The 23876-nt window shown below is 34.8% G+C and overlaps 6 protein-coding genes and 2 long non-coding RNA genes across 15 annotated transcripts; 3 read left to right on the top strand and 5 right to left on the bottom strand.

Moving 5' to 3' along the window:
• Nucleotides 1-41: 41 nt before the first annotated feature.
• Nucleotides 42-2323, bottom strand: LOC106372108. Its single transcript, XR_001274690.3, has 4 exons — nt 2150-2323; nt 1525-1634; nt 1276-1401; nt 42-700 (listed from the first exon to the last, which is right to left on the bottom strand). It is a non-coding gene; the product is annotated as an uncharacterized LOC106372108 (long non-coding RNA).
• LOC106372107 (polygalacturonase At1g48100) lies at nt 714-3379 on the top strand. 2 transcript variants are annotated; one of them, XM_013812238.3, is made up of 7 exons: nt 714-1441; nt 1539-1670; nt 1755-1934; nt 2033-2077; nt 2166-2373; nt 2539-2729; nt 2833-3379. In XM_013812238.3, the coding sequence occupies exons 1-7, from the start codon at nt 1262-1264 to the stop codon at nt 3214-3216; spliced, it is 1320 nt and encodes a 439-aa protein (XP_013667692.1). In that variant the 5' UTR covers nt 714-1261; the 3' UTR covers nt 3217-3379. The 2 variants fall into 2 exon arrangements, with proteins under 2 accessions (XP_013667692.1, XP_048598267.1); XM_048742310.1 differs by having other exon boundaries at nt 1755-1958; nt 2048-2077.
• A 198-nt stretch (nt 3380-3577) lies between these two features.
• LOC106372106 (peptide deformylase 1B, chloroplastic/mitochondrial) lies at nt 3578-5771 on the bottom strand. The gene is made up of 7 exons (XM_013812237.3): nt 5485-5771; nt 5273-5411; nt 4772-4964; nt 4566-4676; nt 4188-4250; nt 3934-4076; nt 3578-3833 (listed from the first exon to the last, which is right to left on the bottom strand). Exons 1-6 carry the CDS (start codon nt 5705-5707, stop codon nt 3972-3974), a joined length of 834 nt encoding a protein of 277 aa, XP_013667691.1. The 5' UTR covers nt 5708-5771; the 3' UTR covers nt 3578-3833; nt 3934-3971.
• Nucleotides 5772-5890: 119 nt separating this feature from the next.
• On the top strand, nt 5891-7996 carry LOC106372109 (ADP-ribosylation factor 2). 6 transcript variants are annotated; one of them, XM_022693528.2, is made up of 7 exons: nt 5891-6016; nt 6437-6601; nt 6714-6784; nt 7046-7165; nt 7252-7370; nt 7469-7550; nt 7712-7996. In XM_022693528.2, the coding sequence occupies exons 2-7, from the start codon at nt 6454-6456 to the stop codon at nt 7715-7717; spliced, it is 546 nt and encodes a 181-aa protein (XP_022549249.1). In that variant the 5' UTR covers nt 5891-6016; nt 6437-6453; the 3' UTR covers nt 7718-7996. The 6 variants fall into 6 exon arrangements, with proteins under 6 accessions (XP_022549249.1, XP_048598269.1, XP_022549247.1 ...); XM_013812243.3 differs by having other exon boundaries at nt 5948-6016; nt 6444-6601; XM_048742313.1 differs by having other exon boundaries at nt 5987-6081.
• A 74-nt stretch (nt 7997-8070) lies between these two features.
• Nucleotides 8071-9476, bottom strand: LOC106372110 (universal stress protein A-like protein). Its single transcript, XM_013812244.2, has 4 exons — nt 9203-9476; nt 8904-9025; nt 8692-8810; nt 8071-8377 (listed from the first exon to the last, which is right to left on the bottom strand). Exons 1-4 carry the CDS (start codon nt 9378-9380, stop codon nt 8269-8271), a joined length of 528 nt encoding a protein of 175 aa, XP_013667698.1. The 5' UTR covers nt 9381-9476; the 3' UTR covers nt 8071-8268.
• A 412-nt stretch (nt 9477-9888) lies between these two features.
• On the bottom strand, nt 9889-13347 carry LOC106370551. Of its 2 annotated transcripts, none has more exons than XM_013810550.3 (2): nt 12338-13347; nt 9889-10564 (listed from the first exon to the last, which is right to left on the bottom strand). In XM_013810550.3, exon 2 carries the CDS (start codon nt 10547-10549, stop codon nt 9953-9955), a length of 597 nt encoding a protein of 198 aa, XP_013666004.1. In that variant the 5' UTR covers nt 10550-10564; nt 12338-13347; the 3' UTR covers nt 9889-9952. The 2 variants fall into 2 exon arrangements, with proteins under 2 accessions (XP_013666004.1, XP_013666001.1); XM_013810547.3 differs by having other exon boundaries at nt 9889-10561; nt 12338-13343.
• Nucleotides 13348-16319: 2972 nt separating this feature from the next.
• Nucleotides 16320-19263, bottom strand: LOC106372111 (cinnamoyl-CoA reductase-like SNL6). Its single transcript, XM_013812245.3, has 5 exons — nt 18825-19263; nt 18495-18676; nt 17198-17395; nt 16951-17104; nt 16320-16777 (listed from the first exon to the last, which is right to left on the bottom strand). The coding sequence occupies exons 1-5, from the start codon at nt 19078-19080 to the stop codon at nt 16461-16463; spliced, it is 1107 nt and encodes a 368-aa protein (XP_013667699.2). The 5' UTR covers nt 19081-19263; the 3' UTR covers nt 16320-16460.
• Nucleotides 19264-21813: 2550 nt separating this feature from the next.
• Nucleotides 21814-23875, top strand: LOC106368691. Its single transcript, XR_001274089.3, has 5 exons — nt 21814-22888; nt 22967-23013; nt 23273-23409; nt 23535-23592; nt 23690-23875. It is a non-coding gene; the product is annotated as an uncharacterized LOC106368691 (long non-coding RNA).
• Nucleotide 23876: the final 1 nt, after the last annotated feature.

The following is a 23876-nucleotide window of genomic DNA, read 5'->3' as shown; positions in this document are numbered from 1 at the left end:
TATAGAAACTGCAACATGCACCACCTACCTCACACCTAATATAGTCGAAGATAATAAAAAAGTGTCACAAGAAATCAGTTACACGACATGGAATCACTTGAAATTTCTTATATATAATCACACTTCCAACAGCCAAAGCAAGATACAATTAATAAAATAGTAACAGCATTTCAGTGAATTTGGGGACCAATAGGCTCTTCAAGATCAAGAGATATAGAATAATTCAACAAAGTTTTGTCAAAGTCAACGCATGGGATCCATACATGTAGCAACGTGCTAGTCTATACTCTACAAGTCTATATTCTTCCTTCCACCTGGGGCTGCATGCAAAGTGTATCTTCATCACGAGTTCAATACATAACTTTGAATCTTACTAATATACCATAATCAAACCGTGCTGAGCATCCTATTCTCATGCAACTAATATGGACCTTTGAATGTTCATGAGTTCGAAGAAAAAATGATAAATAGATTTTATATAGCATTTGAGAAGATTCAATGAACACCACAGATTTAACCTAAATTACGCTGCTTAATTTAAGGAATTCAAAATAAAAAAAAAGATTATCTTATGATGAGGTCTACGTGACATGCCTGTGATTGTATGGCAACTTTTCTTGACTCTTTAATAATCCTTTGCCTGATAAATAGATTTTGGTTTTTGTGTTAACCGAAGAGCTTACCAAGACCAGCTCAGTACCTGAAAAGACCCGTGTTATGTTATAAAGTATAAACGAAAGTTGATCAGATGTTTCTAGCAACTAAAGTACTGCACAGACACCTCATAGCCATTCAATGGAACTTCTAATTAATGCTAGAGGAACATTAAGATGTTAGTAATGATCGACACAAACAAATTCTAAGTAACACTGCATTATTCATGAACAATCAAAGCTAAATGATATTAAAGAACTCTGAGTAATACGCATTGTTCAAGAACAAATCAAAGCCAAATCGCAAGTAAAGTGTGACGATGCGGTCAATAGAAAAAGCTGATCAAGCAAGTAAACCCCCATCAGCTTTTTTGCTCATTTTCCAATTAAATTAAAATATAGCAAATGAGTAGAACATGCTTGAAGAGGAAGAGAGTTCCAAAGCTTTTTGTCCTCATCTAACTGTTTAACTGTTTCATAGTTTCATAACTCATATGTGGAACAGTGTTTTCTCTACTTATAAATATGAACCTCGTCTCATCAGTTCCTCATCATTCAAAATCTAAACACATTTCTTCCTAGACACAAATTATTTCAACATACTAAAGATGTATAGTCTAACCTTGAAATGTCTTGCCCTGAAACTTCTCCTTTTAATCTCTTGTGACGCTAGACACAGTGTATACTGGAGAGGAAACCGCAGGTCTATCGCTGAAGGGGGAAGTTCCGGAACGTTCAATGTCCTTGACTATGGTGCAAAAGGTGACGGGACAAGTGATGACACGAAGGTGAATTAGCATTTCAATGGTTTAGCAGCAAATATAATGCAACTATACCGTCCAAACAATGAAGATTTTGATGATCAATGTACCTTTGATATTGCAGGCCTTTGAAGATGCTTGGAATGAAGCTTGTAAAGTGGCAGCATCGACATTATTAGTTCCATCCGGTTCTACGTTCCTTGTTGGACCTGTCTCCTTCCTGGGAAAAGAGTGTAAAGAGAACATTGTATTTCAGGTGAATTTCAAAAAAATAAAAAAAACAAAGAAATGTTATTCGAGCAACTTTAGTTATATAGTTGTGTATTTGGACATTGTGCAGTTAGATGGAAAGATCATAGCTCCAACAAGTTCGAGTGCCTGGGGATCAGGTCTCTTGCAATGGATGGAATTCAAATCACTTACAGGAATCACTATAAAAGGAAAAGGAGTAATAGATGGACAAGGATCGGTATGGTGGAACAAGTCCCCTGACTATGATCCAGCAGATGAGAACGACATGGTAATACTAAACTCAATTTCCCTAGCTAAACAAAATTAAAAAAAAAAAATCTAGCTTACAATAACCTCTGCTTCCTGTACCTTTTTTATTTGTGAAAGATGAAGGATCGAAAGGGCACGAAAATGCCAGGAACTAAACCAACAGTAAGTTTCATTTGATTTGCCTCATGGATGGAGATGACAATTAAAGTCAAAATGTGAAACTTAATCAATTACCTTGGCTGGTACGTAGGCTTTGAGATTCTACGGGAGTAACGGTGTAATGGTTAATGGAATAACCATACAGAACAGCCCTCAGACCCACCTCAAGTTTGATAACTGTGTAAACATTCAAGTGTCTGACTTCACAACTTCATCTCCTGGAGATTCTCCAAACACAGATGGAATCCACCTGCAAAACTCTCAAGATGCCGTTATTTACCGCAGCACGCTGGCTTGTGGTAACCACAGACTTCAAACATACCCCATTTTGTTTAAATTACATTTATTACAAGTCAATATATTCGTAATTAGATACTACAAGTCAAATCATCAAACATTTCCAGACTATACTTCCTCAACAAACTTCCCAAGATGAAGAAATAACAATTTCGTGCATTTTACAGGAGATGACTGTATATCAATTCAAACAGGATGCTCAAATATCTACATACACGATGTAGACTGTGGGCCTGGCCATGGAATTAGCATTGGAGGACTAGGAAAGGAGAACACAAAGGCGTGTGTTTCAAACATCACTGTCCGTGATGTCACTATGCATGAAACTACGAATGGTGTTCGAATAAAATCATGGCAGGTAAATTCTTCTACACATATGTTTGCATAACAAAACAAAGGCAAAGACAAATCAAAGTAACCGCTCAAAGATTCTGACAACTTTCTATTATGTTTAATGGTAGGGAGGGTCAGGGTCTGTAAAACAAGTTATGTTTTCAAATATCCAAGTCAGCGAAGTAGCTAATCCGATAGTAATAGATCAATATTACTGCGATGGTGGAGGATGCCACAATGAAACTTCAGCAGTCGCTGTATCAAACATAAACTACATAAACATAAAAGGTACCTACACAAGGGAACCTGTACGCTTTGCATGCAGTGATAGCTTGCCATGCACAGGGATCTCACTGTCGACCATAGAGCTTAAGCCGGCCACAGATAAAGCAAGTTCAAGTGAGCCATTCTGCTGGGAAGCACACGGTGAATTGAAAACTGAAACTCTTCCTCCAATTCAGTGTTTGAAAACAGAAAAGTCTACAAGTCAGTCTTCCAATGATGCTTGCTGATATTAGAGCAAGATATAATGTAAACTATTAAGGTAGGATCATAGGAATCATACGAATAAAACAGGATTTATTCCCTTAGTTTCTCTAATACTAGTTTGTATAAATCAAATGCAGTCAAAATGTAGCATATTGCATGGTAATGTATTGCACTCTGTTATAGATATTTGGAGTTATCGACCCATAACCTACGGAAGAATTTCATCTGTGAGGCAATAATCTAATTATAACTTTTGGACTAGTTACGACAGGACAAATCACAAGCAACATGATAATACATAAAATAAGTTATATCATCTGAGACATGCAGAGAAATGTACGCTAAACAACATACAAAAGTTTATTTACCTAAGATTCCAACACAAGTAAAAAGTGATGCATTTTAGTTTGTAACAAAGTTACACCATGACATGTAAAAGGCCAACATTATATAACAGCGCAAACAGACAATCTGAATAATATATTACTCTGGCAAAAAAAGATTCTGAAATAAATGATATGTGTTACAACCGTACATCATGTTTGGGAGATTTGCATCACACAATGTGATGTCCTCCTCTGGATTTAGAAAGGCAAACGTGTTTCTTGTCATTGTCTGCTCCCCATACCATTGTTAATTCCTGCAGCGGAAGATATGAAGGAAAAAGTTCACAACAAAAAGCCAAGAGAACAAAAAATAAAACCTCAAACTTATTAGAAATAACAGTTTTTTACCCATACCCTAAACGAAGATGAAACGAGAATTGAGCGAGAATGTCTCATCGACGTTTGCCAAAACCAACTCCTGCTTTCCTTTTTTGTCGTGCTTGTACTTTTTCAGGGCTTGGCAGTCCAGTTTTCTCTTCGTACTTCTTTTCCAGGGCCTGCGGAACAAAACTTGTCAGGATACTTATTGCAAAGACGTTCACGAAGAGTCACGATTTAACTACAGGTTATCATAGCATTAAACTCTGTACTCTTTCAGTTTTACTCACCTCTAGCTCTTCACGAATGGTGTCAAGAACGTCATCCGTCATTCTGTCGAAGAAGAGAACTCCCTGTCATTGACAGATCCTTCAATCAGACAGAAACAAAGGCTCACAAGTGATACTCACATACAGCAACACCAAACTCATCCATGAAAACAAGTAAGATTGCATACCCAGTAACACGCTAACACATAACGTACTAAAAAGGATTGGGTCTCATGAGTGAATGAGCAAAAATCAAAAAAAATATATCAGTTTCATCTCAAGTTTCTTCTATTTGTTTCAACATAAACCAATGCCACTAAATTGTCCACAAAAAATACTTTTATGCTTTGTGTCTAATGTTCAATCAAGCAAATATCTCAAAGAAAGTGAAGAAAGAACCTCTAAGTGGTCGTATTCATGCTGAAATATTCGTGCAGGTAAACGTGATAGACTGATCGAAAATCTAGCGCCAGTAATGTCTCTTGCGTCAATCTTGACAGATTGTGGTCGCTGAAAAAAGCAAAAACCAATCACCCATAAAAACCAATATCATGGAAAATGATGAGTAATATGCTAAAAGAGAAGTCCAGAAAGGCTAAACATACAACTACATCAGCATAGATCCCAGGGAAGGATAAGCATCCTTCGTTGAATGGTACTAATTTATCAGAATACTTATTGATTTTCGGATTCACAAGAACAATCTCTTCTCCTTCACCAGACTCCCCAGCCGGATTAAACACCATGAGTTGAACATTGAGCCCCACTTGTGGTGCTGAGAGCCCAATGCCATCCGTTCTGTTCAACAGCAAGCAATCACAGTGTCAATCTCAGTCTCTTTTGTGTTATCAAGTACAATGTTCAATAACAATTCAAACACATTGACATTTCTATAAATTTAAAACATATATTAACAAACACTTTTAGGCTTCCAATGTTACGAACCGCCCCGCAGTTATAACAAAAGTCTCTACATATATCATATATCTATACGTTTTTATAACCGTTAAAACCGCACCGACCGACGCAGTTAAACCGCTTCTCAAACCGCAGTTACCATTCAGAGCCTTAGTCTAAAATTAGTAAACGTATAACGAACGACTTACTTGTACATAACATCGAACATAGCATCGGCCAAGTTCTTCAAATTCTCGTCAAAAACACCAATCCTCTTGCTCTTAGCGCGTAAGATAGGATCCGGATACTCAACAATCTTCAACGGCGTCTCGAATTGTAGATCAGAAGCTTAAATATACATTATCACGAACAAGTTACACTCAATCACTAGTAACATCAGCTCAATGAGTAAAGAAGTTACCGGAAGCTATTTCAGATTCCTTGCGCGAGACGCGCTTTACTTCAGCTCTGACCGGAGATGTCAACGGTCCGGTTCGGTTCGCGGCGGAGGAGGAGGAGGAGAACATGACGGTGGATTTGAGCTGACCATAGCCGGGGAAGAGATTCGCAGCGCGGCGGGAGAAAACCGGTGATAAGAAGCGAGAGCACGGTGGAGCTTGGAGGAAACAGCTACATACGGCCATGGCTAGACTTGAAGAGTATTTTTCGGCTATGGTGGATTTGTGTGGAGAAGAAAGTAAAGACCAAGGATTGAGTAGACTTTTCTGTAATACCGCTATTTATCAGGGAGTAGTATGCAATTAAAGGATTCTAAGGTAGGCACTTTTAGATTAAGTAATTCTATTGGGGTGATAATGCAATATAATAATAACTATTGTACCACATTGGTAAATAAATATTTCTAAAATTAGATTGGAGCTGGAGAGTCATTTCCTCTTCGAAACTCGCGGCTTGCTCTACAGTAAGATCCTTCTTTGGAGCTTCTTCGAAAGGTAAACTTTCTTCTTCCTCCTCCTCGATTTCATATTCTCTCTATCATCGTTTCTCAACATCTCTGGTATATGATCTCTACCTCCTTTACAGATTGATCGATAGTCTCTTTTTACTTGTTCAATCGCTGATTCCTACGATTGTTTTAGATTTGATTTGAATCTGATGTCGTGCAAGTTACGATCCACTGATCGAGCATGGTTTCCCCTGATTTAGAACGACTGCTTCTTACAGAATCTTCGTCACTATGCTTTCTTCAAGGATCTGATTATCGATATTGATTGAGCCTATAAGAACTTTGTGTTGAGATTATTTGGGATTGATCGTGTTTATCAACGATTCAGACTTTCTGATTGTGTTGCTGATAGATTTAATCATTTTAATAAAAGCTTTTTCGTTATTGCGTTGTGGTTTGGGTGAAGGGGATAGGTAAAGGAAGATGGGGCTTAACTTCACGAAGCTGTTCAGCAGGCTGTTTGCCAAGAAAGAAATGAGGATTTTGATGGTGGGTCTTGATGCTGCTGGTAAGACCACTATCTTGTACAAGCTCAAGCTTGGCGAAATCGTCACCACCATCCCCACCATTGGTTAGTTTTTATGATTCCTGAGTCCTTTTCTATGTTATAAGATGTTGCTTGTCTCTTTTTACTTGTGTGTGTGTGTCTCTATTGGCTTTATATTAATCCAAGTTCTTTGCAGGATTCAATGTGGAGACTGTTGAGTACAAGAACATCAGCTTCACTGTCTGGGATGTGGGGGGTCAGGACAAGGTACGCTTTCTAACTCTTGCCTGAATCATTCTTCTCTACATCACGTTTCTCAAGCTGCTCAGCATGTCAATGATATCCTCACTCAGCATGATTAGTACTAATGTTTGGTGTGAACCCAGTTATATGTATCATGTAAATTTTAAAACTGTATGTCTACAATCATGTGGTTTATTATCTCCATGTCCAGTGTTTAGGTGTGTGTTTGTCTTCTTCTGTTTCGGTTTTTTTTACATTTAGAATGTGCATTCTTTGAAAAACCAGATTCGTCCCCTGTGGAGGCACTACTTCCAGAACACTCAAGGTCTTATATTCGTGGTTGATAGCAACGACAGGGACCGAGTTGTGGAAGCTAGGGATGAGTTACATCGCATGTTGAACGAGGTTAGCTTCTCTTCCTGGTTTAGTCTTGTACAGATCAGTGTGAGACAAAAACACCTTTCTCTGATTTAATTAAACCATGTTTGCAGGATGAACTGAGGGATGCTGTCCTTCTCGTGTTTGCTAACAAACAAGATCTTCCCAACGCAATGAATGCTGCAGAAATAACCGACAAGCTTGGCCTTCACTCTCTTCGCCAGCGCCACTGGTAAAGATGTTATATTCTTTCTCCAATGTTGGCATTCACTTGGTTAGATTGGTCTCAGTGTGGTAGAATGTGACTTTTATGATTTTTTTCTTTAACAGGTACATTCAAAGCACTTGTGCCACATCTGGGGAAGGTCTTTATGAAGGCCTTGATTGGCTCTCCAACAACATCGCTAACAAGGTAATTAACTAAATGCCCCCCCCCATTTTATAAAACTAAGTAGAAACTCTTTTGAAAGTATTGATGCCTAAGTAGCAACTTTTGGGTATTCAGATTGTATATTCATTCATGTCATCGTGTTTATATTCATGTTGATCAAACCTTTATTTTGATTTGAATAGGCGTGATGAAACTGCTGGAACACGTTTTTGCAACTTGAAAGAGACCAACATTAGTGATTGTGGAGAAGAGAATGAAGAAGAAACAAGTATTGTGTATGATGTTGTTTCAACTGTCCGTTGATTCTCTGACCTTATCTTTGTAGCCTCTAAAACTCACCTCTGCTCTTTTTACCCGTTTAATGGATTTGTGTTTTAAGTTTTTTTATTTTTACAATTTCGTTTGTGTTTCCAAATACGTATATTGAAGCTTGGTAAGCAATAGAGATGTTACGTTTTTTATATAAACCATATATTTAAAACAGAAGAGTCGAAAGATTACACACCGAATAATGGAACTTCTGTTTGGATGTTTTAGAGAATGAAAGACGAAGGCATTGACCACACAGTCATATATCATGTGAATCGAGTTTCTACAACAGCTAGAGACGCACCACATACTAGACCATTCAAAAGAGTTATGTTTATCCTTTTTCTCTTCTCATGTACTGCAACATACGGTTTGTTTGTTATCTCTCACAGACAAAAGAACACCGCATGGCTTGTCTTGCATTTGGAATTTAGTCATCAGCTGGATCTTGTGGACTCTCTTCAGCACTGCGTTTGATAATGATGACTGGGCATTCTGCATGCTTCACACAAAACTCACTCACCGTTCCAACAAATACCCTGTCCATATAGCAACAAGTGTGAGCTGATTACACAATAGCCTGAGGTTTTCAAACTCTAATAATATACTTAATGCAAGTACAGGGCCCTACTCCTCAATTTCTGTCAAGCACAAGTTAGTTAAAGCATGATTATCGCATTAAAATGTTTTTTATGCATGTGATCCCACCTCCTAAACCCATAAGGCGTTTAAAACTACGTAATGAAAACATCAACAGAAACTACCATTGGTTTTGGTGGTGAATGGATGCCAAAACTACCAAAAAGACTAGTTTATACAGGTATAAGGCATAGAACTTGAGGAGTGTACGTACTTCTGAAATGGACCGAGACCACGACTTCCCACAACCAGAAAATCTGGCCTGACACGCCTAACTTCATGGCATATCACTTCCGTGGGATCACCTTTCCTGATCCAGGCCTCACACCTAACCTACAAGTTCAACAACTTACATGTATCAAAAGTTCTACTGATATGAGATCATAATACAAGTTAGGGATGTATAGATCTATCAATGAGTTTTACCCCAATCTCATGACATTTATTAACGAAAAACTCAAGAAGGTGAAGTCCATTAGCCTTGTTACGCTCCCTCATGTTTCGGAAGTCATCAGGGGAAGCATATATGCTGTCCACGTCATCAAAACCTGGTTCCCAATCCATGATCAATACAATTAACATCAGCTTTCTATAAATCTAAACCCAAAGCTATTCAAACTCAATCCTTCTGGAATTTCGATTGGAAACTCAGCGATCCGCAGCTATTATGTAAAGCATCAATCGTACACCATTATCATCGAAATTATTTATGAAGAGGGAACTACCGTCTTCGTCCTGGACTTGAGCGTGAAGCAAGAGGAGCTTGAAGCCAGAGGTATTGGACCTAACGATCTTCTTCAGTGTCCACTCGAACGCCTTTTTGCTGCTTATCGACGCGTGCGGGTAGCCTTTGATCGTCGACTCGTTCACCGCCACCATCACTCGAGTTGGCTCGCTCTCCATTTCTGAAATCGTCGTCTCCGTCGTCGTTCTCTAGAGGATTCGCAAAGTCCTCTGAAGAAAATAGAAAGATGTATTCTGCACGGACGGCGCATTTTATATCAGGATAGTACAAGAATTAAGGAGGAATGCTAAAATACGCTCGGTCGGTCACGAGCTGCCACCTCAAATAAATCATCGTTAGACCTTTTATAATGGGCCTCATATTTGGCCCAACAATAGATGTTATTAAGGAATAGGCCCATTAAAATCCGTATTATTAAACTAAACTTTCCTAGGATCCTATAAATTTAATCATTTTTAATGGATCGAGTTTGAACCAAATGAATCCTTAAATTTATCATGGATCCAGCTTTAAGCATGTTTTATCGAGTAAATCTTTTGATTGTCAACTACTTATAAATCTACACCATCAAATTTGACACATAAATTTAGTTATTTATGCGATTTTGCTCGCTAATTACTAATAACTATATGAACACAGACTAGAAAATAAATGTGACATTATATATCCTCCGAAATTTTCTAAATATTAACTAAAAGATTCCTACAACGTTTTGACTTTTTGATTAAAATCATTGGATCCCAGTGAAGGAGACTCGACCAAATCCAAGATGACCAATCTGATACAACTCTAACCACACTCTCTCGGCTTCAACTCTTGCACTTATTCTCGACTCATCATCTCCTCTACTCGACGTCGTCGTTTTGTCCTCCTCCTTCGTTAAACTCCCATCTCTCTCCACTACAAACCGGTGATCATCATAATCTCCGCCGCCACAACATCCTACGCCACCACCGCATTTCTCATCTCCTCCGGCCATCTCAAACACATCTTCACAGATGAATTTCCCGCGGTCTTGTCTCATGTGTAGCTTCCTCTTCTTCTTCTTCTTATTCCGGCTCCGACCGAGACATCGCCGTCCGATCGTCCACGGGACTTTAACGAAAGTGAGAGTGAGAAAGTTTATGATCGCACATGGACAGCAACAAAGCGCTACACAGTCAGCAATAGCAGCCGCCGCCCACGACCGGCATCTCTTGCCAGAGCATTTGACTTTATCGCCGTGAATGTGATGACGGTGTCGACGGCTCTCTTCGTAGACGGCGTCGTTTTGACAGTGGGTCCCGCCATTGTGTTTACGTGAAACTCGATGCGGGTTTTCCTCCATCAAAACAAAGTCCTGCTAGAAAAAGAAAGCAAACAATAAACTTTGTGTTGCCCAAAAAAAAAAAAAAACAATAAACTTTGTCACACTCTCTATGTGTTGTTGTTATATATGCGATACATCAATACGTAGATATATATGTATGTATGGGTTTATGGATCAAAGTTTTGAAAAAGAGTTCTGCTTACAAGTTGATACGTATAGGAAATAGTAAAGAATGACGAAAACACAGAGAGAGAGGTGTAGGAAACAACAACTCGAGATTTTCCATGCACTTTCACTTAATGACTCTACGCAGTTCAGGTTTAAACTCACTACTCTCTTTAAGCGCGTGTACGTAACACCACGGCAATAAAATGTTTTAATTATCCTTTTGTCAAATTTGAATCAAACATCTTATGTCTAAGAAAAAAAATGTAAACGGTTTGGTCTAATGACTGGTTTAGAGATCTGAATGAGCGTGTGAAGATAAAAAAAAAAAGGTTTTTGAATATGTTTAGTAAGGAGCTCTTCTAGGGATATGTAATGAATTTAAAGTACCTTTTGTTTGCTTTGAGTTTTGTGGTAGCTTTGGTAGGTAATCTCATTATGCATTATATTAGGCCATTTATCTGTTAGTTTTTTTATATCTAGACTTGGATCAATAAGTTGTATTGATTGTACGTAGCATTGTTTACGTTCTACTCTATAATTAGTAATTTACAAGTAGGAAATAAAAGAATTTGTTATCTGAAACTAGTTTATGCCATAAACGAAAAGATGGAGATTGTTGAACCAGCAAAAAACTATAGTGACATATTATATTGATTAATGAGGAACTATTAAAAGATTAGTGTGATAACGTGGATGGTTAGTGGGAAGGATTCTCTTTCACGTGGACTGCCGGGTCTTATTATGGCCCAATTACGTGGCCTGTAATAAAATACAATTTAGACAGCAATAGAATATAACTAGAGTATTGTGCAAGTATCAATACGACAATAGCCCTAGTAATAGTCCTAGAAAGTCTATTAGGAATCTCCCTCAAATAATTACAGAAAACAATAGAATATGTATTTAGATATATACTGCTTACTAAGATATTCATAAGCTATTTATTTATGGGGTATTGATCACAAAGCTTTGACTCTTTCAAAATGTTGCAGGATTGCATTTTCTGGTTAATTTTAGCTAATGTGAAACGGTAAACAATTTTAATTTCTGTTTAGAGAAAAAAACAAAAACAAACTCCCATGTTTATCGGAGTGGGACCTAGTACAGTTGTCCTTTTCACTTATATAAGGTGAATGTGCAAACTGGTGGGTAAATTTTTAAAAATGTAATTTGCATGTTCATACGCTATACTGATGTATATACTCACATGGCCATACAAATATATTTATACCGTATAAATGCTTATCATTGTTAGAAGCTAAATCTCGTTATAGATGGACATTTCATTGAAAGAACACAACTCAGAATCGAAATACTCCATTCACACATGCAATCTAAAAAGAAAAACAGCTACACGAATTTCCAATTAATTTTGCTGTCGGCATTGAGACTTTTTCTTGTAGTGTTTTAAATTAATCAACTAATCAGGGTTTAAAATAAACAAAGCTCTTCGAAAATATGAATTGTCAGTGATGAACACTATGTGCAACTAGTTAAGAGCATGATCAACGTTAACTAACTGGGGAGGGGAGAAATTGGATCTTCTCAAAAAAAAAAAAAGAAGGATGCAGCATGCATAAATAACCCTACATGAGATCATGAGAAAAATGTAGAGATGGTTAGTGGTGAATGGGTTACCTTTGAGGATTCCTTAGCTTGCTTTCTTTCGGGGTATAGTAAATATAATTATGTACACATATACATAAAGGATCAAAAGAAATATAGTTTCAGTTGATGTGTGTTTGTATATTGTACTAATCTTAAGATAGAAACTGTGGTTTTGTATGATGGAAGAAATAGTAGAGGAAAGTGAATGAGACTAAAACCCTCAATAAAAAAACAGAACAAGGAGAAGGAGAAGAATAATACGGAGAGGATGAATAAAGATCCTTGATCTAGCAAAGCTCTATTTATATATGAATGTTTTTTAGTTATACACAGTCTCTCTATTTCTACATGTAATCTCTTTTTATACTATATCCACGTGTACAGAAAGAGTTAAACACGATTTTTCTTCACGATATACGACCACATGCTAAATATCAAGCTATATATGTACACAAATAAGCTAGTAGATACATATGCAAAATGTATTTTATTTTAGTATAAGTTCATATATATATAGCGGAGTAAAAGATTTTCGTATATTTACGATTAGTTCTTTTTTTTTGTAGGATACGTATGATACGGGTTGTTAAGTTAAACCGATTTAGAGATTGATCCGCGAATCTGTATAGATATTGATTTTTATACATTAATATTTGTTTTTCATAATTAGTGTTATATATTTCAGATGAGTAGTAATATAAATAATTGTATTCAAAATACTTGGATTAAAATGTGTTCCATAGAATAGAAGACAAACGGCCCGGGGTAAAGAAAGCAAGCATGCCAGAGTAAAGAAGAAAGGTTGTACCCCGACTCTTTCACTAATCTTTCTTCGGATAATATGATTATTTTTTGTACAAATATTCGAACCCGTTTCAGATACATTTATTATTTATATATTTTTAGGTTTTTAAACTCATTCATACCTATAATGACACAATTCAAAACCCACACATAATTCAATTTGAGCCTAATTTCAAAACAAAAAAAATGATACCTGAAAAAAACAACTCGTACTTAAATGAATAGCCAATGTTCATACTTAACTGATTTTATAAACTAATAAAAAGATTTTTTCTATGGTTTGGCTAAATTAAGTGAAATAGAAATATTTTTTTTATTTAGTAAAATAATTATATGGAGTGAAAATTAAATGATAATAAATGTAATGCATTTTTATTATTTTGATTTAAGTTATTATTTTATTCACAAAAACATATCTTTAAATTATGTTTTTGGCTACGTAATTTCCCACCGAGTGAAACTAAAATAAAAAAAAAGTTTTAATAAAACAAACTAAAACGAATGTTTAACCATATGCAAAACCTAGTATTTTACATTTTTGATTTTATAATTGGCACAAAGTTAATGTTGATGAACAAATAAATAAACATTTGTACTATTACTATTGTGGTAATATGATTAATGATGTGATGTATTATTAAGATAATATAATTAATAAAATTGTTAAGTTGAGTAATTATATTAATGAAATTATTAAAATGACATTATACTTTTTTTTTTTATAGTGCTATCTATGTTTACAAACAATTTTCATTTATACTATTATCCATGTTTTTAATCCGTATCAAAAAATATAGATTAGATAATTAGGTTGCATCAACCTATAAGTAATATGACTGTTTAGATCTTTGGGCTTAAGCTAACCAAAACTTAACTAGCAAATTATTCTTTATTACGGACTTGGAGCTCTTGCAAAGGAGTGCTCTATACTTTTTTCATACGTTTTTCAATTTTGTTGATTCTTTAATAAGGTTTCAGTTAGTAAAAGACTTATAGATGTACATAATATCTTTTTAAAAGTTGATCAATAAATTTAACATTTCATCAAAAAAAAAAATTATTCTTTATTAGCTTTGATTATTTATAGACGAGAAATAGATCAATTCGAAGCCGAGAAATGTGCGATATGTTCAAAGATTTAGTGATTCTCAATATTGATAATCAAATAGATGTAAAGCCCGTATAAATATAAGTGCAAGTTAGTAAGTAAATTCCAACGAGTCAACGACAACAGGTTACATACATACTTAAATAGTTACATTTTTGAAACAAAACAGTATATAATTAATTTACAAAAAAAACAGTAGTATATAATTCCATTAGAAAAGGTATTAATTATTGATTGATCTTTTTCGCATATACTATGTGTTTACTTCACTTGTTTTGTATATAATCTCCTCTTGTATCTCATTTACTACTAATGAATGTTTATCCTGAAATACTAAAATAATGTTCTCATTTTTCAGTGATCATGTCATATGATAATGTCTGACCGTGACTAATGAAGAGCTTTTTTCAATGATACGGTGACGTGATCGTGTCTAATTATAATTTTAAATCGATATATATATATATATATATATATATATATATATATCACACTGATAAGAATATTTGTGTTTGCGCATTAAGATATCAATATACTTACATATATATTATTGTAAATAATTCGACTATACGTGTACAATGTATATAATATATGAATAATAGTTAATACGTAGTAGTTAGTACGTATAATCCAATAATTTTGCGCATAGTTTGAAGTTTTTATTGGTCAGAACGGCTGAACCTTCTGATTGATGATAACGTAGAGATTGAGATTCCTTGAGGATTGAGTAACCACGAGGAAAATAAAAGAGCTGATAAATCGCACTGTGTGACTTGCTCGCTAACGATTTACATATGGTCATTATTTGTCAAATCAGTTTCAACTCCTAACATTTTTCTTTTATTTTAATTAATTAAAGCAAATCGATATTTTTCACATATTATAAGCCGGTTTGAATTGTGTAAGAACAAGCTTCTGAACGAATTTATAGGAAATATCGGAGCTTCGTGTTCGATGAGTCCCGAAGACAGAGAGAATCATCTCATGGGAACTCGGCCCAATTTGTGTTGCTTTCCATGCATTTTAAGTTTTTAATTAACACTAACAAAAGAGGACAACAAATACCCATTTGAGAAAAATTTATTTATTTTTACCGTGAGTGACTGTTAAAGAAATCTGAACATTTCATTACTAAATCGATGACCAAAAGTATCTTAAAGTATGCACATAATTAGGTTGCGTTCAATGATGGGTATATAAGAGTGCCATGAAAAAAAGTGACAGTACGAGTAATATTTAAGTTTCTACGTTTCAGTGATGCATTTATGAATGAAGTTATTACAGAATTGATGCGAGTAATATTTACGCAACTTCAGAGTTTTTTATGTTAAGTACTGTACTATTTTTTTGTTTGATTTTGAAGCATTTTAATTAATTTTTTTTATTACTATCATATAGAAGTACTAGTATTTATGATTTTCCGTGCCTTTCAAACGTAAAAATAGCAGCGTCGTTCACGCTTTTCCCCTCTGGTGTTGCTGCCTTTGGAGTGACTTTTTCTACTCCTACGAAAAGACTTTGGCACTTTGCACGTGCATTCGATTCTGAGACTGTCAACTCCGCAACTGAGATGCTTTTTGTTGACGAGAAAAAAAAAAGAGAGAGGCAAGTCGCTTTGCTGTCTGGCTACGCACACATCAGTCTTCTTCAGCTAATTATATGGTTCTAGTTATCACTGATTATATGATGACACATGTTACCATAGGTCCCTGGTTTGAACAGCTCAATTGCTTCATTTGCTTGTTGTGGGCGAAGGAGCTCTTTTAGTTTTTTTTTGGCAAACCTATTATTAGTTCTTACAACATAAAAAAGTCGAGTTATCAGAAAACTAAACATATAGAGATTCTTAGTTTTCAATGATTCACATAATCACAGAATGAAAAGCAATATACTTAATTTTCAAAAAATAAATAAAGCAAATATACTTCTTTAATAAATAAATAAATAGAAGCAAATGCATGCAAAATGGCTTTATCTGCTCGTTTTTGACTTCTTGTAGCTACCTGAATTTTTAATAGAAAAATCTAACAATTTTATAAAGTTTCGATGAATACCAACTCTAGTACTCTACCGCCCTTTACAACAACCTCCCTCCACATAAAAGAAAACGCATTCGTACATTAAATAATAATTCTAATGATTATAGAGAGAAACTAAATTAAGTAATGAAGCATGATATAAAAAGAAGAAAATAACAAGAGCAAACATAACCATCTTAAAACTACTCATTTTAATTGTTAGCTAACTTTCATGATAGCAACTTCTTAGAGTTCTTGACATGAGATCAAAAAGCTTTTTATCTGATATTTTTAAATTACGAGTAGAAGTCTCTGCATTTGCGTTTGAATCGCTGTTACTGCCGCAAATCTTTTCGACTTGTACACCAATATCTTTAGCAAGCTTTTGAGCGCCATCTTTTGAGAGAATGGTGTCGAAACAAATGTATCTACCAAAGGCGGTTTTATCACCCAAACCTTCCCATACACGTACGTGAGCTTTAGCCAACCTGTTCACATCCATAGTCGCTAGTAACCCGTTGCTATACATCTCTTTTGCTCCTGCATTTATAAATATTTAAAAAAAAAATCAAAATCTTATTAGCTGTCTTTGTCTCCTCATTGATATGGACCACCCGTGAACTACGTACACATGCCATTACTAGTTGTTTGAATATATTTATAATTATTGGACGGTTATTCAGTTTTGGATTCACATTCATTATATGGTTTACCTTTGAGATAAGCCAAAGTTGAAGTGGAGTTACGATGGAAGAAGTCAGGACCAGTTATAAGAGCAGGACATATAGTGGCAAGCTTTAATCCTTTTGAATCTGCGATCCTCCACGCAGCTTTCTCAGCTTTCAGTTTTCCAAGTGCATACCAAAGCTGTGGAATTATTTTAAGAGGGACTTGTTAATTGGTGGATCAAAAGCATTAACATATATATAGATAATAAAACAGATGACATCATTCATTTACCTTATTGTTGATGCAGAATTGTTCATCGCTCCAGCTTTCTTCATTGATAACAGAGTGATCAAGGTCGTTATAGAAATTTTCTTGCAAAGCGCATGCTAAGAGAGATGATGTGAAGACACATTTTCTCACTGACCCTGTTCTTGTACATGCTTCTGTTACATTCTCACTCACTTTTGCTTCTAGCTCAGCCATTGATTTCTACAAAACATGAACAAATGAAAATGAGTTAGATACATTTTGTTAGAACGAGTAATTAAGACAGAGTTGGATAAATTTGAAAAAAAAAAGAGTGAAACTCAATTTGTAAATTTACAAAAATTGGTAGGTCCAGTTTTGTTTTTGTAAGAGTTATTGATCTGACTGATATGATGACAATGTGTATTTATATTTACTGAATCAATGATCTTGGCTCGTACACGTTTCGGTGAATAGCGGCCATAGATATAAGGTATGGGTCAGAAACACATCATAGTCGAACTTACACATAAACCTTATTATTAGATATATGTCCTTATCAGTAGGTCGAGAATATGTACATCTAAGAGCGATGTCACAGTTAAACTCTCAGAACAAGTGGAACCTACAATCAATCTAGAAGTTTATAAAATTCATATTGCAAAATTAAGCACTATATAACTCTCTTCCTAAATCAGGTGGTTGAGGTTGGATATTTCATAATGTCAACATCGAAAAAGTGAAATCACTAACAAAAAAAATCTCAAATAAAGTGGCATCTATTCAAAAGAGAAGCGCTTAGATTTCACAATGCAGGAAGCTATCAACTAAAGATCTTATTTATGTTGGTAGCAAAGAGCTATCAACTCTTTCAACGTTAATTGGTTGATGATGAATTGTGATATTTTCAAAGGCCATTGAATTTTATGGTTGAAAATAAGTAGGCTACTCAACAAACATTCAGAAAAACTAAGGTACACTTTCTAAGCACCAACCTCAACTCATAACCACTTCATTAACAAGAAAGCAGAGCCACTCAAAAAGTGTTCTAGAAACAAGCCTTTTGACACATTCTCATATTCACACATGACACGTACACCACATTAGATTGTGTTTAGACAGAGCAAAAAAAAAAACGTTATTTGAGTCGCGAACAAAACACACATGTAATCATTCCATGTTTATATGCAACTTTTCATGGCTACGAAGAGTTTTAAATTGGAACGTAATATATGTCATGTGCATTCCATGTGATGAATGTGTACACACATACGTGTAAACAAAAAGCTGACGATATACATAAATATGCTCTATGCATTAAGTGTATGATATTAAAACGTACCGAATAACCAGAGATTCCTGCTGGATCGACAAATGCTGCGGTGTGAAAAACGCCAGCACAACCGTCGAACGCTTTAACCAAACTCTCTATCTCTGTTAATCGCGAGACTACCGACGTTATCCTATTACTAAACGATGCCGTTTCAGCGTCAGCTTCCATCTCGCTAACTTTCTCTTTGTCCTCTGCATTTTTCATCATAATTGTGGAAGAAAATCAAGAACTTGAAAACCAACTTTTAGAAAATCTACTTTCATTTAATTTTAAGTCATTTTATAACTATCATTAATTGATTAATCTATAATTAGTAAAGTAGCAAACATAATCAATTACCTTCGCAGTCGATGACGATTCTCACGGTGTAGCCATGAACAAGAAGCCGCTTAACAATGGCGCGACCAAGGTACGAAACGCCGCCGGTAACACAAACCAACCTGTTTCCACCGTCGGGATCAAGATCCATCGCATTTCTCGATTTACCACCTCCTGACCCGCGGAACCCGTCGTCGTCTCTCCTCCTCTGCACAGCGGCGCAGAGGAACTCCTTCAGCTCCGCAGAGAAGTTCTCCGAATCACGTACAATCCTCATAGTCGTGAGTTCAAAAAAGCAGACAAGCTAAGATTCTTTTTAACTTCTTTGTTCGCTGACTTTGCTTCTTATTAGTTCAGAGAGGGTAGAGAGAGGTACACAGAGGATTGAGAAATGAGAAAGACTATATATATAGCAAGAGCCAGAGGCCAAGTTACACAACACACGATATATGCTTCCAAGAAAGAAAGACAAGTGTATTAAAGAGCAGCTTATCGGCTCGGCTTCAGCTTTACAACGGCTTTCCTATTTATATTGTATACAATCCCATTAACATTAACTATGTATCTTCGCCATTAATAAATACGTTGGAAAATAAAAACCCACATCTGCTATAGATATAGTATTAGATTTTGGGTGTCATATGTTTTACTATACGATATAAATGATATTATGTGCATTTATATTAAGAAAAATAATGGAGCATCTAATATAGTTTTGATAGATTTAATGTTCAAAAACATTTTAATTACTTATTAATTACAAAAACAAACAAACAAAATTGATATCTTTTAGTACTGAAGTGTATTTTTTCCCTCACTTTTTTTGTAAATAAAGTTTGTGCAGAGACTAACTACCAGTTTTCAAGCTGCCAAATTATGTTTTCTAGTTGTCCAATAGTTATGTAATTATATTGGAGCATGTGGTAAACAAGATACTATAGTTGTAATATAGAAGTTTGAAAAAGATACTTTTGTTTTAGGACTTTTATTAGCATTAGTATTATAAATTTTAGTATACGTTACAATAATTAAATATATTAAAAGTAAAAACACGTTAAAACTTAAAAGTAAAATAAATTATTATCAGTAGTAGTGGCTTTAGATTAAAATTGACCATGCCGTATTTCATGACTGGTTATTTTGCATCCACTTGGTTTCTGTCCAAACCGATCATTAGATTCATGATTACGGTCAAACCAGTTGGAAAATATGGCAGATAATTGGACTAAGACAAATTAACCAAACGTTCTATTCTAAGCTACATAAAAAATAGTATCATTTGGGTAAATTGCTAGTGTGTTTACTATGATGCCAAAGCCTAAAAGAACACTCCTCTCTTTTATTTAAAAACAAATAAAATTTTGACCCATTATTTTTGTTACAATTTTTTTTGGTATTCGGTGACGGTAAATACTAAATACACGTTTGTTAGTATTATTTATCTACGGATTATTATGGGACGTTCACGGATTTTGTTTGCGACTCTTGTTTTAAGCGCAAGTAATTTCATGATGCATACATTTTCAGTTTTTCACCAACTCTTGTTACTCTATGGATTACTGATAAAACCTAATTGTTCAAAAAGCGTAAGAAATAGTGAAATACCTTTTTGGACGAAAATGTCAAATCTCACAAACCTCTCGTGGTTTAAACCAAAGAACCCTATGACTTCCTATTTTGACGCAAGTGAAATAATCGTGCAACGTATTCAGTTTGTCACCAACTCTTATCACTTAGCGAGTCACTATTTCTTTTGTTTTTTAAAGGGCCAATCGATTGCTCTTGCTCAGAAGGTTTCGTAAGGCCAAAAGGAAAAAGGCAAAATCTACTGCTCATTAAATCATTAAAGCTATTCCACGATAAGTTTCACCGTTATAATAACGAAATTAGTTGTTGTCGGATGACATAATAAGTAAACCTAATACCACCATTGACAATGGATATATATGTTCTAATGTTTATCCATAGTATACATGATCTCGTACGGAACTGAATCATACACTTATATCACAGTCTAAACATATAATAAGCATGTACTATCGGTTGATTACTGTTGTCGTCAACTTCCTAAGCCATATATAGGTCAAACAATTATAACGAGTGAGGAAAAAACGAAGATGCCAGAGGAATACTAGGTCAAAATTTGCTTTTGGGCCAACTTTTATATGCTCTGACTGCGAAATTACGATTGGTAGCTGAGATGGTCAAACAAATTCGCATTTTTTTAATTTGACTTTATCACCTCAGTTTATTGATTCTAATATATTATATATTATTTATTATCTACCCAAAAATATACTGTTATGTTAAGTCGATTTAATCCATATTCATTTAATGAGATTAGGGTTTTAATGAGTAACCAGGACCGGCCATACATACATATTTTGCGATGCCCATACGTTTTAAATACTCTATCCATTTCAAAATAATGTTTTACGATTTTCACACTTATTAATAAAATTTAATTATTAATGCATAATTTTTTGTAGTTTTATACTCCTTCGTTTCAAAATGTTATATATTTTAGATTTTTACACATTTTAATAAAAATATATTAAATTTGTTTAATTTTTTTGTGATTATTTTTTTTCATGAATTTAAACCAATAAAAATTTAATAAATATAATTATTTTTTTTTTGAAATTTGTAATTAGTTAATAAAACATGTATTAAAAATGCAAAAAAATAGATCTTTTGAAACAATTTTTTTCTAGAATACATAACTTTATGAAACGGAAAGAGTGTTTTTTCTATATTTCTAAACTAAAAAGCCTTCAAAAAATGTAATTAATGTTTTTAAAATTCATAATTTTCATTATTAGTTGAAAAAAGTGCATAGAAAATATAAAAATACATTTTTTTAAAACAATTTTTTTCTAAAACATGTATCTTTTTGAAACGGAGGGAGTATTGTTTAGACATCTCGTTTCATATTCAAGATCTAACGGTTCACAATACTTAATTAGCCATATTTTGCATTTTTGTTCACTAAGTTAATTTAATAATTATATTTGTATAAATATATATGTATATAATATTCAAACTACAATAAAAATAGAAAATATTTAGAACAGAAATGTGGTTATTTGTCATTGTAGGTTAGTATTGTATTTTAGTTAATGTCATTAAGAAAGCTGCCTCCACGAACTTAAACGGCTCTTGTAATTTACAAAAGGATACTAAATATTATGAATAAATGGTAGTATATCCTAAGATGTAAATGAAAATACGAAACCGTAAGATGTTTTTATTTTTCATAAGGAAAGAAAAACTATTAAAAATGATGTGGCAACCAAGAGATGATGTTAATCAGCTCGGCTTGAATAATTCGGCTGAGAGGACAAGTGCGAAATTTTTGGCAGCACGTGTTGACTGACGAGCAGACACGCACGGGATTTTTATCTCCTCAACCGCACTTCCCATATTTCTGTCCGAAATTTAGATGGTTAGTTGTGATCCCTAGCCTGTGCTGACGTGGAAGCTTCTGGTTGGTACGTTTTAACAAACTCTAGTGCGCGCTGTTTTGGTCGGAGCCAAATCGGGTTGGTTCCGTCCAATTTGTCACGAGAAAGACTCATTGTGTGGTCTCTGTTAAGGTTGTAGTCACCTAATTATATTGCAAAGTCGTAAGATTTCGTTTTCTAATGTAGTACTATTTACTTTTCTCGGTTGGGTCCATTGGCCATACTAATTTCCGTGGTGAGGAGAGGAACTCGTAGTGCCTCATCAAAGTCGGTTCCTAGTACAAATTCGTTTACTAAAACTATCAAAGTCAGCACCAATCATTTTCCGCCGCCAGGAATGTTAATGGGCTTTTATCAATTTTAATGGGCTTCTTTTATTGGGCTTGATAGTTATGAGATTCTTCTCACAACGATGCCGTTTTGTGCAGCGACGAACGGGTTTCTGCCAGAGAAAGATAGTAATTTTAAATATCTAATCGAATTAATTTTCATGCGAATTTTTTCTTCGATTTCGTCATGTGCGTTAATTCATGATTATCAGATAGTGTTTTGTTTAAATTTTTGTTTTGGAAGGGAAACAAGACAGAGATTGTGATCTGCAGCTATGATGATCATATCCTTGTGAGTGTCTCTGTATCTGTACTTCGCTTGATGTTTGACGTCACTCTTATGAAACTCCACACAACACTTTGTTTCCAGGTCATAGCAACACAGATTGGAGCCATGGGGACTATATTGCACGCAAGGTCTCTCTCTCACTCAAATATAAATTTTATACTTCCTTGTACTATTTCTTGAGGAGTGAACTTGAGAGTTGTTGACTTGATCACGTTTTACATGTGATAGTTTTAATTATTGTTCATGCTTCTAAGGTTGTCATGAGGAATGAAGTTGAGTGTTCTTGATTTTTTTTTTTTAATTTGTAATTTTGTTCATAATTCTAATATAGGTTGTGCACATCTGAGTTATATATAATGTTTCAAACGGGTGTGTCTTTGGTGACAGGAAGGAAGAAGGGATGTCTGTTGAACCAACATTTATATAGAATCCACGTTTATATAGAATCTACGCCTTACTTATGCCCACTATATTCTTAAGCCAATGCTGGTAGCAACTGCTCGAAGACTCATTGATCACATAAGGTCTCTCTATCGATTCTTGATTTTTGCTCCTTCTCCTCCATTGTTTCGTTTTATCTAACGTCTGATTAAAATGGAACCCAACATAGTTGTCTAACTATTAATATGATCTCTCTTAATTTCTTCAGTTCTCATGTTCCCTCGAAGCCTTTGATTCTCTCGCTTGGTCTCAATGATCATTCTTCGGTACTTGCACATTTTCTTGGAAACATTGATTTGATTATGGGAAAAGTTTGCATAAAACCAATGATACTTAGAGATTCTGTGTGTCCTTTCATTGTAGGAGACATTGAAGGAAATAGAAGCAGCTGTGATCGATAATCGCCTATGGTAATTTGATAATGAAAAGATGTTTTATGTGTTTGGTTGATGTAACTAGTAAGTTGTGGTAATTTGTTTCTATAAGTTCGGTAATTCAACGATATCAAAGACCTTGCTTCTAGTAAAAAGGTTGCCAATTTTCCTCTCTC

Source organism: Brassica napus, chromosome A10, assembly GCF_020379485.1.
Source record: "Brassica napus cultivar Da-Ae chromosome A10, Da-Ae, whole genome shotgun sequence".
NCBI classification, from domain to species: domain Eukaryota; kingdom Viridiplantae; phylum Streptophyta; class Magnoliopsida; order Brassicales; family Brassicaceae; genus Brassica; species Brassica napus.
Note: the sequence above shows the minus strand (reverse complement) of the source record. Positions and strands in the feature narration are given on the sequence as shown.

Excerpts from the sequence above, each read along its gene's own strand:
- LOC106372107 (XM_048742310.1), top strand. The coding sequence starts at position 1,262 with ATGTATAGTCTAACCTTGAAATGTCTTGCCCTGAAACTTCTCCTTTTA. Across the intron at positions 1,959-2,047 it reads TACTAAACTCAATTTCCCTA|GGCACGAAAATGCCAGGAAC; the intron begins GCTAAACAAAAT and ends AAGGATCGAAAG. Across the intron at positions 2,730-2,832 it reads TTCGAATAAAATCATGGCAG|GGAGGGTCAGGGTCTGTAAA; the intron begins GTAAATTCTTCT and ends GTTTAATGGTAG.
- LOC106372106 (XM_013812237.3), bottom strand. The coding sequence starts at position 5,707 with ATGGCCGTATGTAGCTGTTTCCTCCAAGCTCCACCGTGCTCTCGCTTC. Across the intron at positions 5,412-5,484 it reads GGAATCTGAAATAGCTTCCG|CTTCTGATCTACAATTCGAG; the intron begins GTAACTTCTTTA and ends TGTATATTTAAG. Across the intron at positions 4,251-4,565 it reads ATGAATACGACCACTTAGAG|GGAGTTCTCTTCTTCGACAG; the intron begins GTTCTTTCTTCA and ends TGTCAATGACAG.
- LOC106372109 (XM_048742312.1), top strand. The coding sequence starts at position 6,454 with ATGGGGCTTAACTTCACGAAGCTGTTCAGCAGGCTGTTTGCCAAGAAA. Across the intron at positions 6,602-6,713 it reads CACCACCATCCCCACCATTG|GATTCAATGTGGAGACTGTT; the intron begins GTTAGTTTTTAT and ends AGTTCTTTGCAG. Across the intron at positions 7,371-7,468 it reads TCTCTTCGCCAGCGCCACTG|GTACATTCAAAGCACTTGTG; the intron begins GTAAAGATGTTA and ends TTTCTTTAACAG.
- LOC106372110 (XM_013812244.2), bottom strand. The coding sequence starts at position 9,380 with ATGGAGAGCGAGCCAACTCGAGTGATGGTGGCGGTGAACGAGTCGACG. Across the intron at positions 8,811-8,903 it reads ATAAATGTCATGAGATTGGG|GTTAGGTGTGAGGCCTGGAT; the intron begins GTAAAACTCATT and ends TTGAACTTGTAG. Across the intron at positions 8,378-8,691 it reads GGTCTCGGTCCATTTCAGAA|GGTATTTGTTGGAACGGTGA; the intron begins GTACGTACACTC and ends CTATATGGACAG.
- LOC106370551 (XM_013810550.3), bottom strand. The coding sequence starts at position 10,549 with ATGGAGGAAAACCCGCATCGAGTTTCACGTAAACACAATGGCGGGACC.
- LOC106372111 (XM_013812245.3), bottom strand. The coding sequence starts at position 19,080 with ATGAGGATTGTACGTGATTCGGAGAACTTCTCTGCGGAGCTGAAGGAG. Across the intron at positions 17,105-17,197 it reads AATTCTGCATCAACAATAAG|CTTTGGTATGCACTTGGAAA; the intron begins GTAAATGAATGA and ends ATAATTCCACAG. Across the intron at positions 16,778-16,950 it reads AACTTTGGCTTATCTCAAAG|GAGCAAAAGAGATGTATAGC; the intron begins GTAAACCATATA and ends TTATAAATGCAG.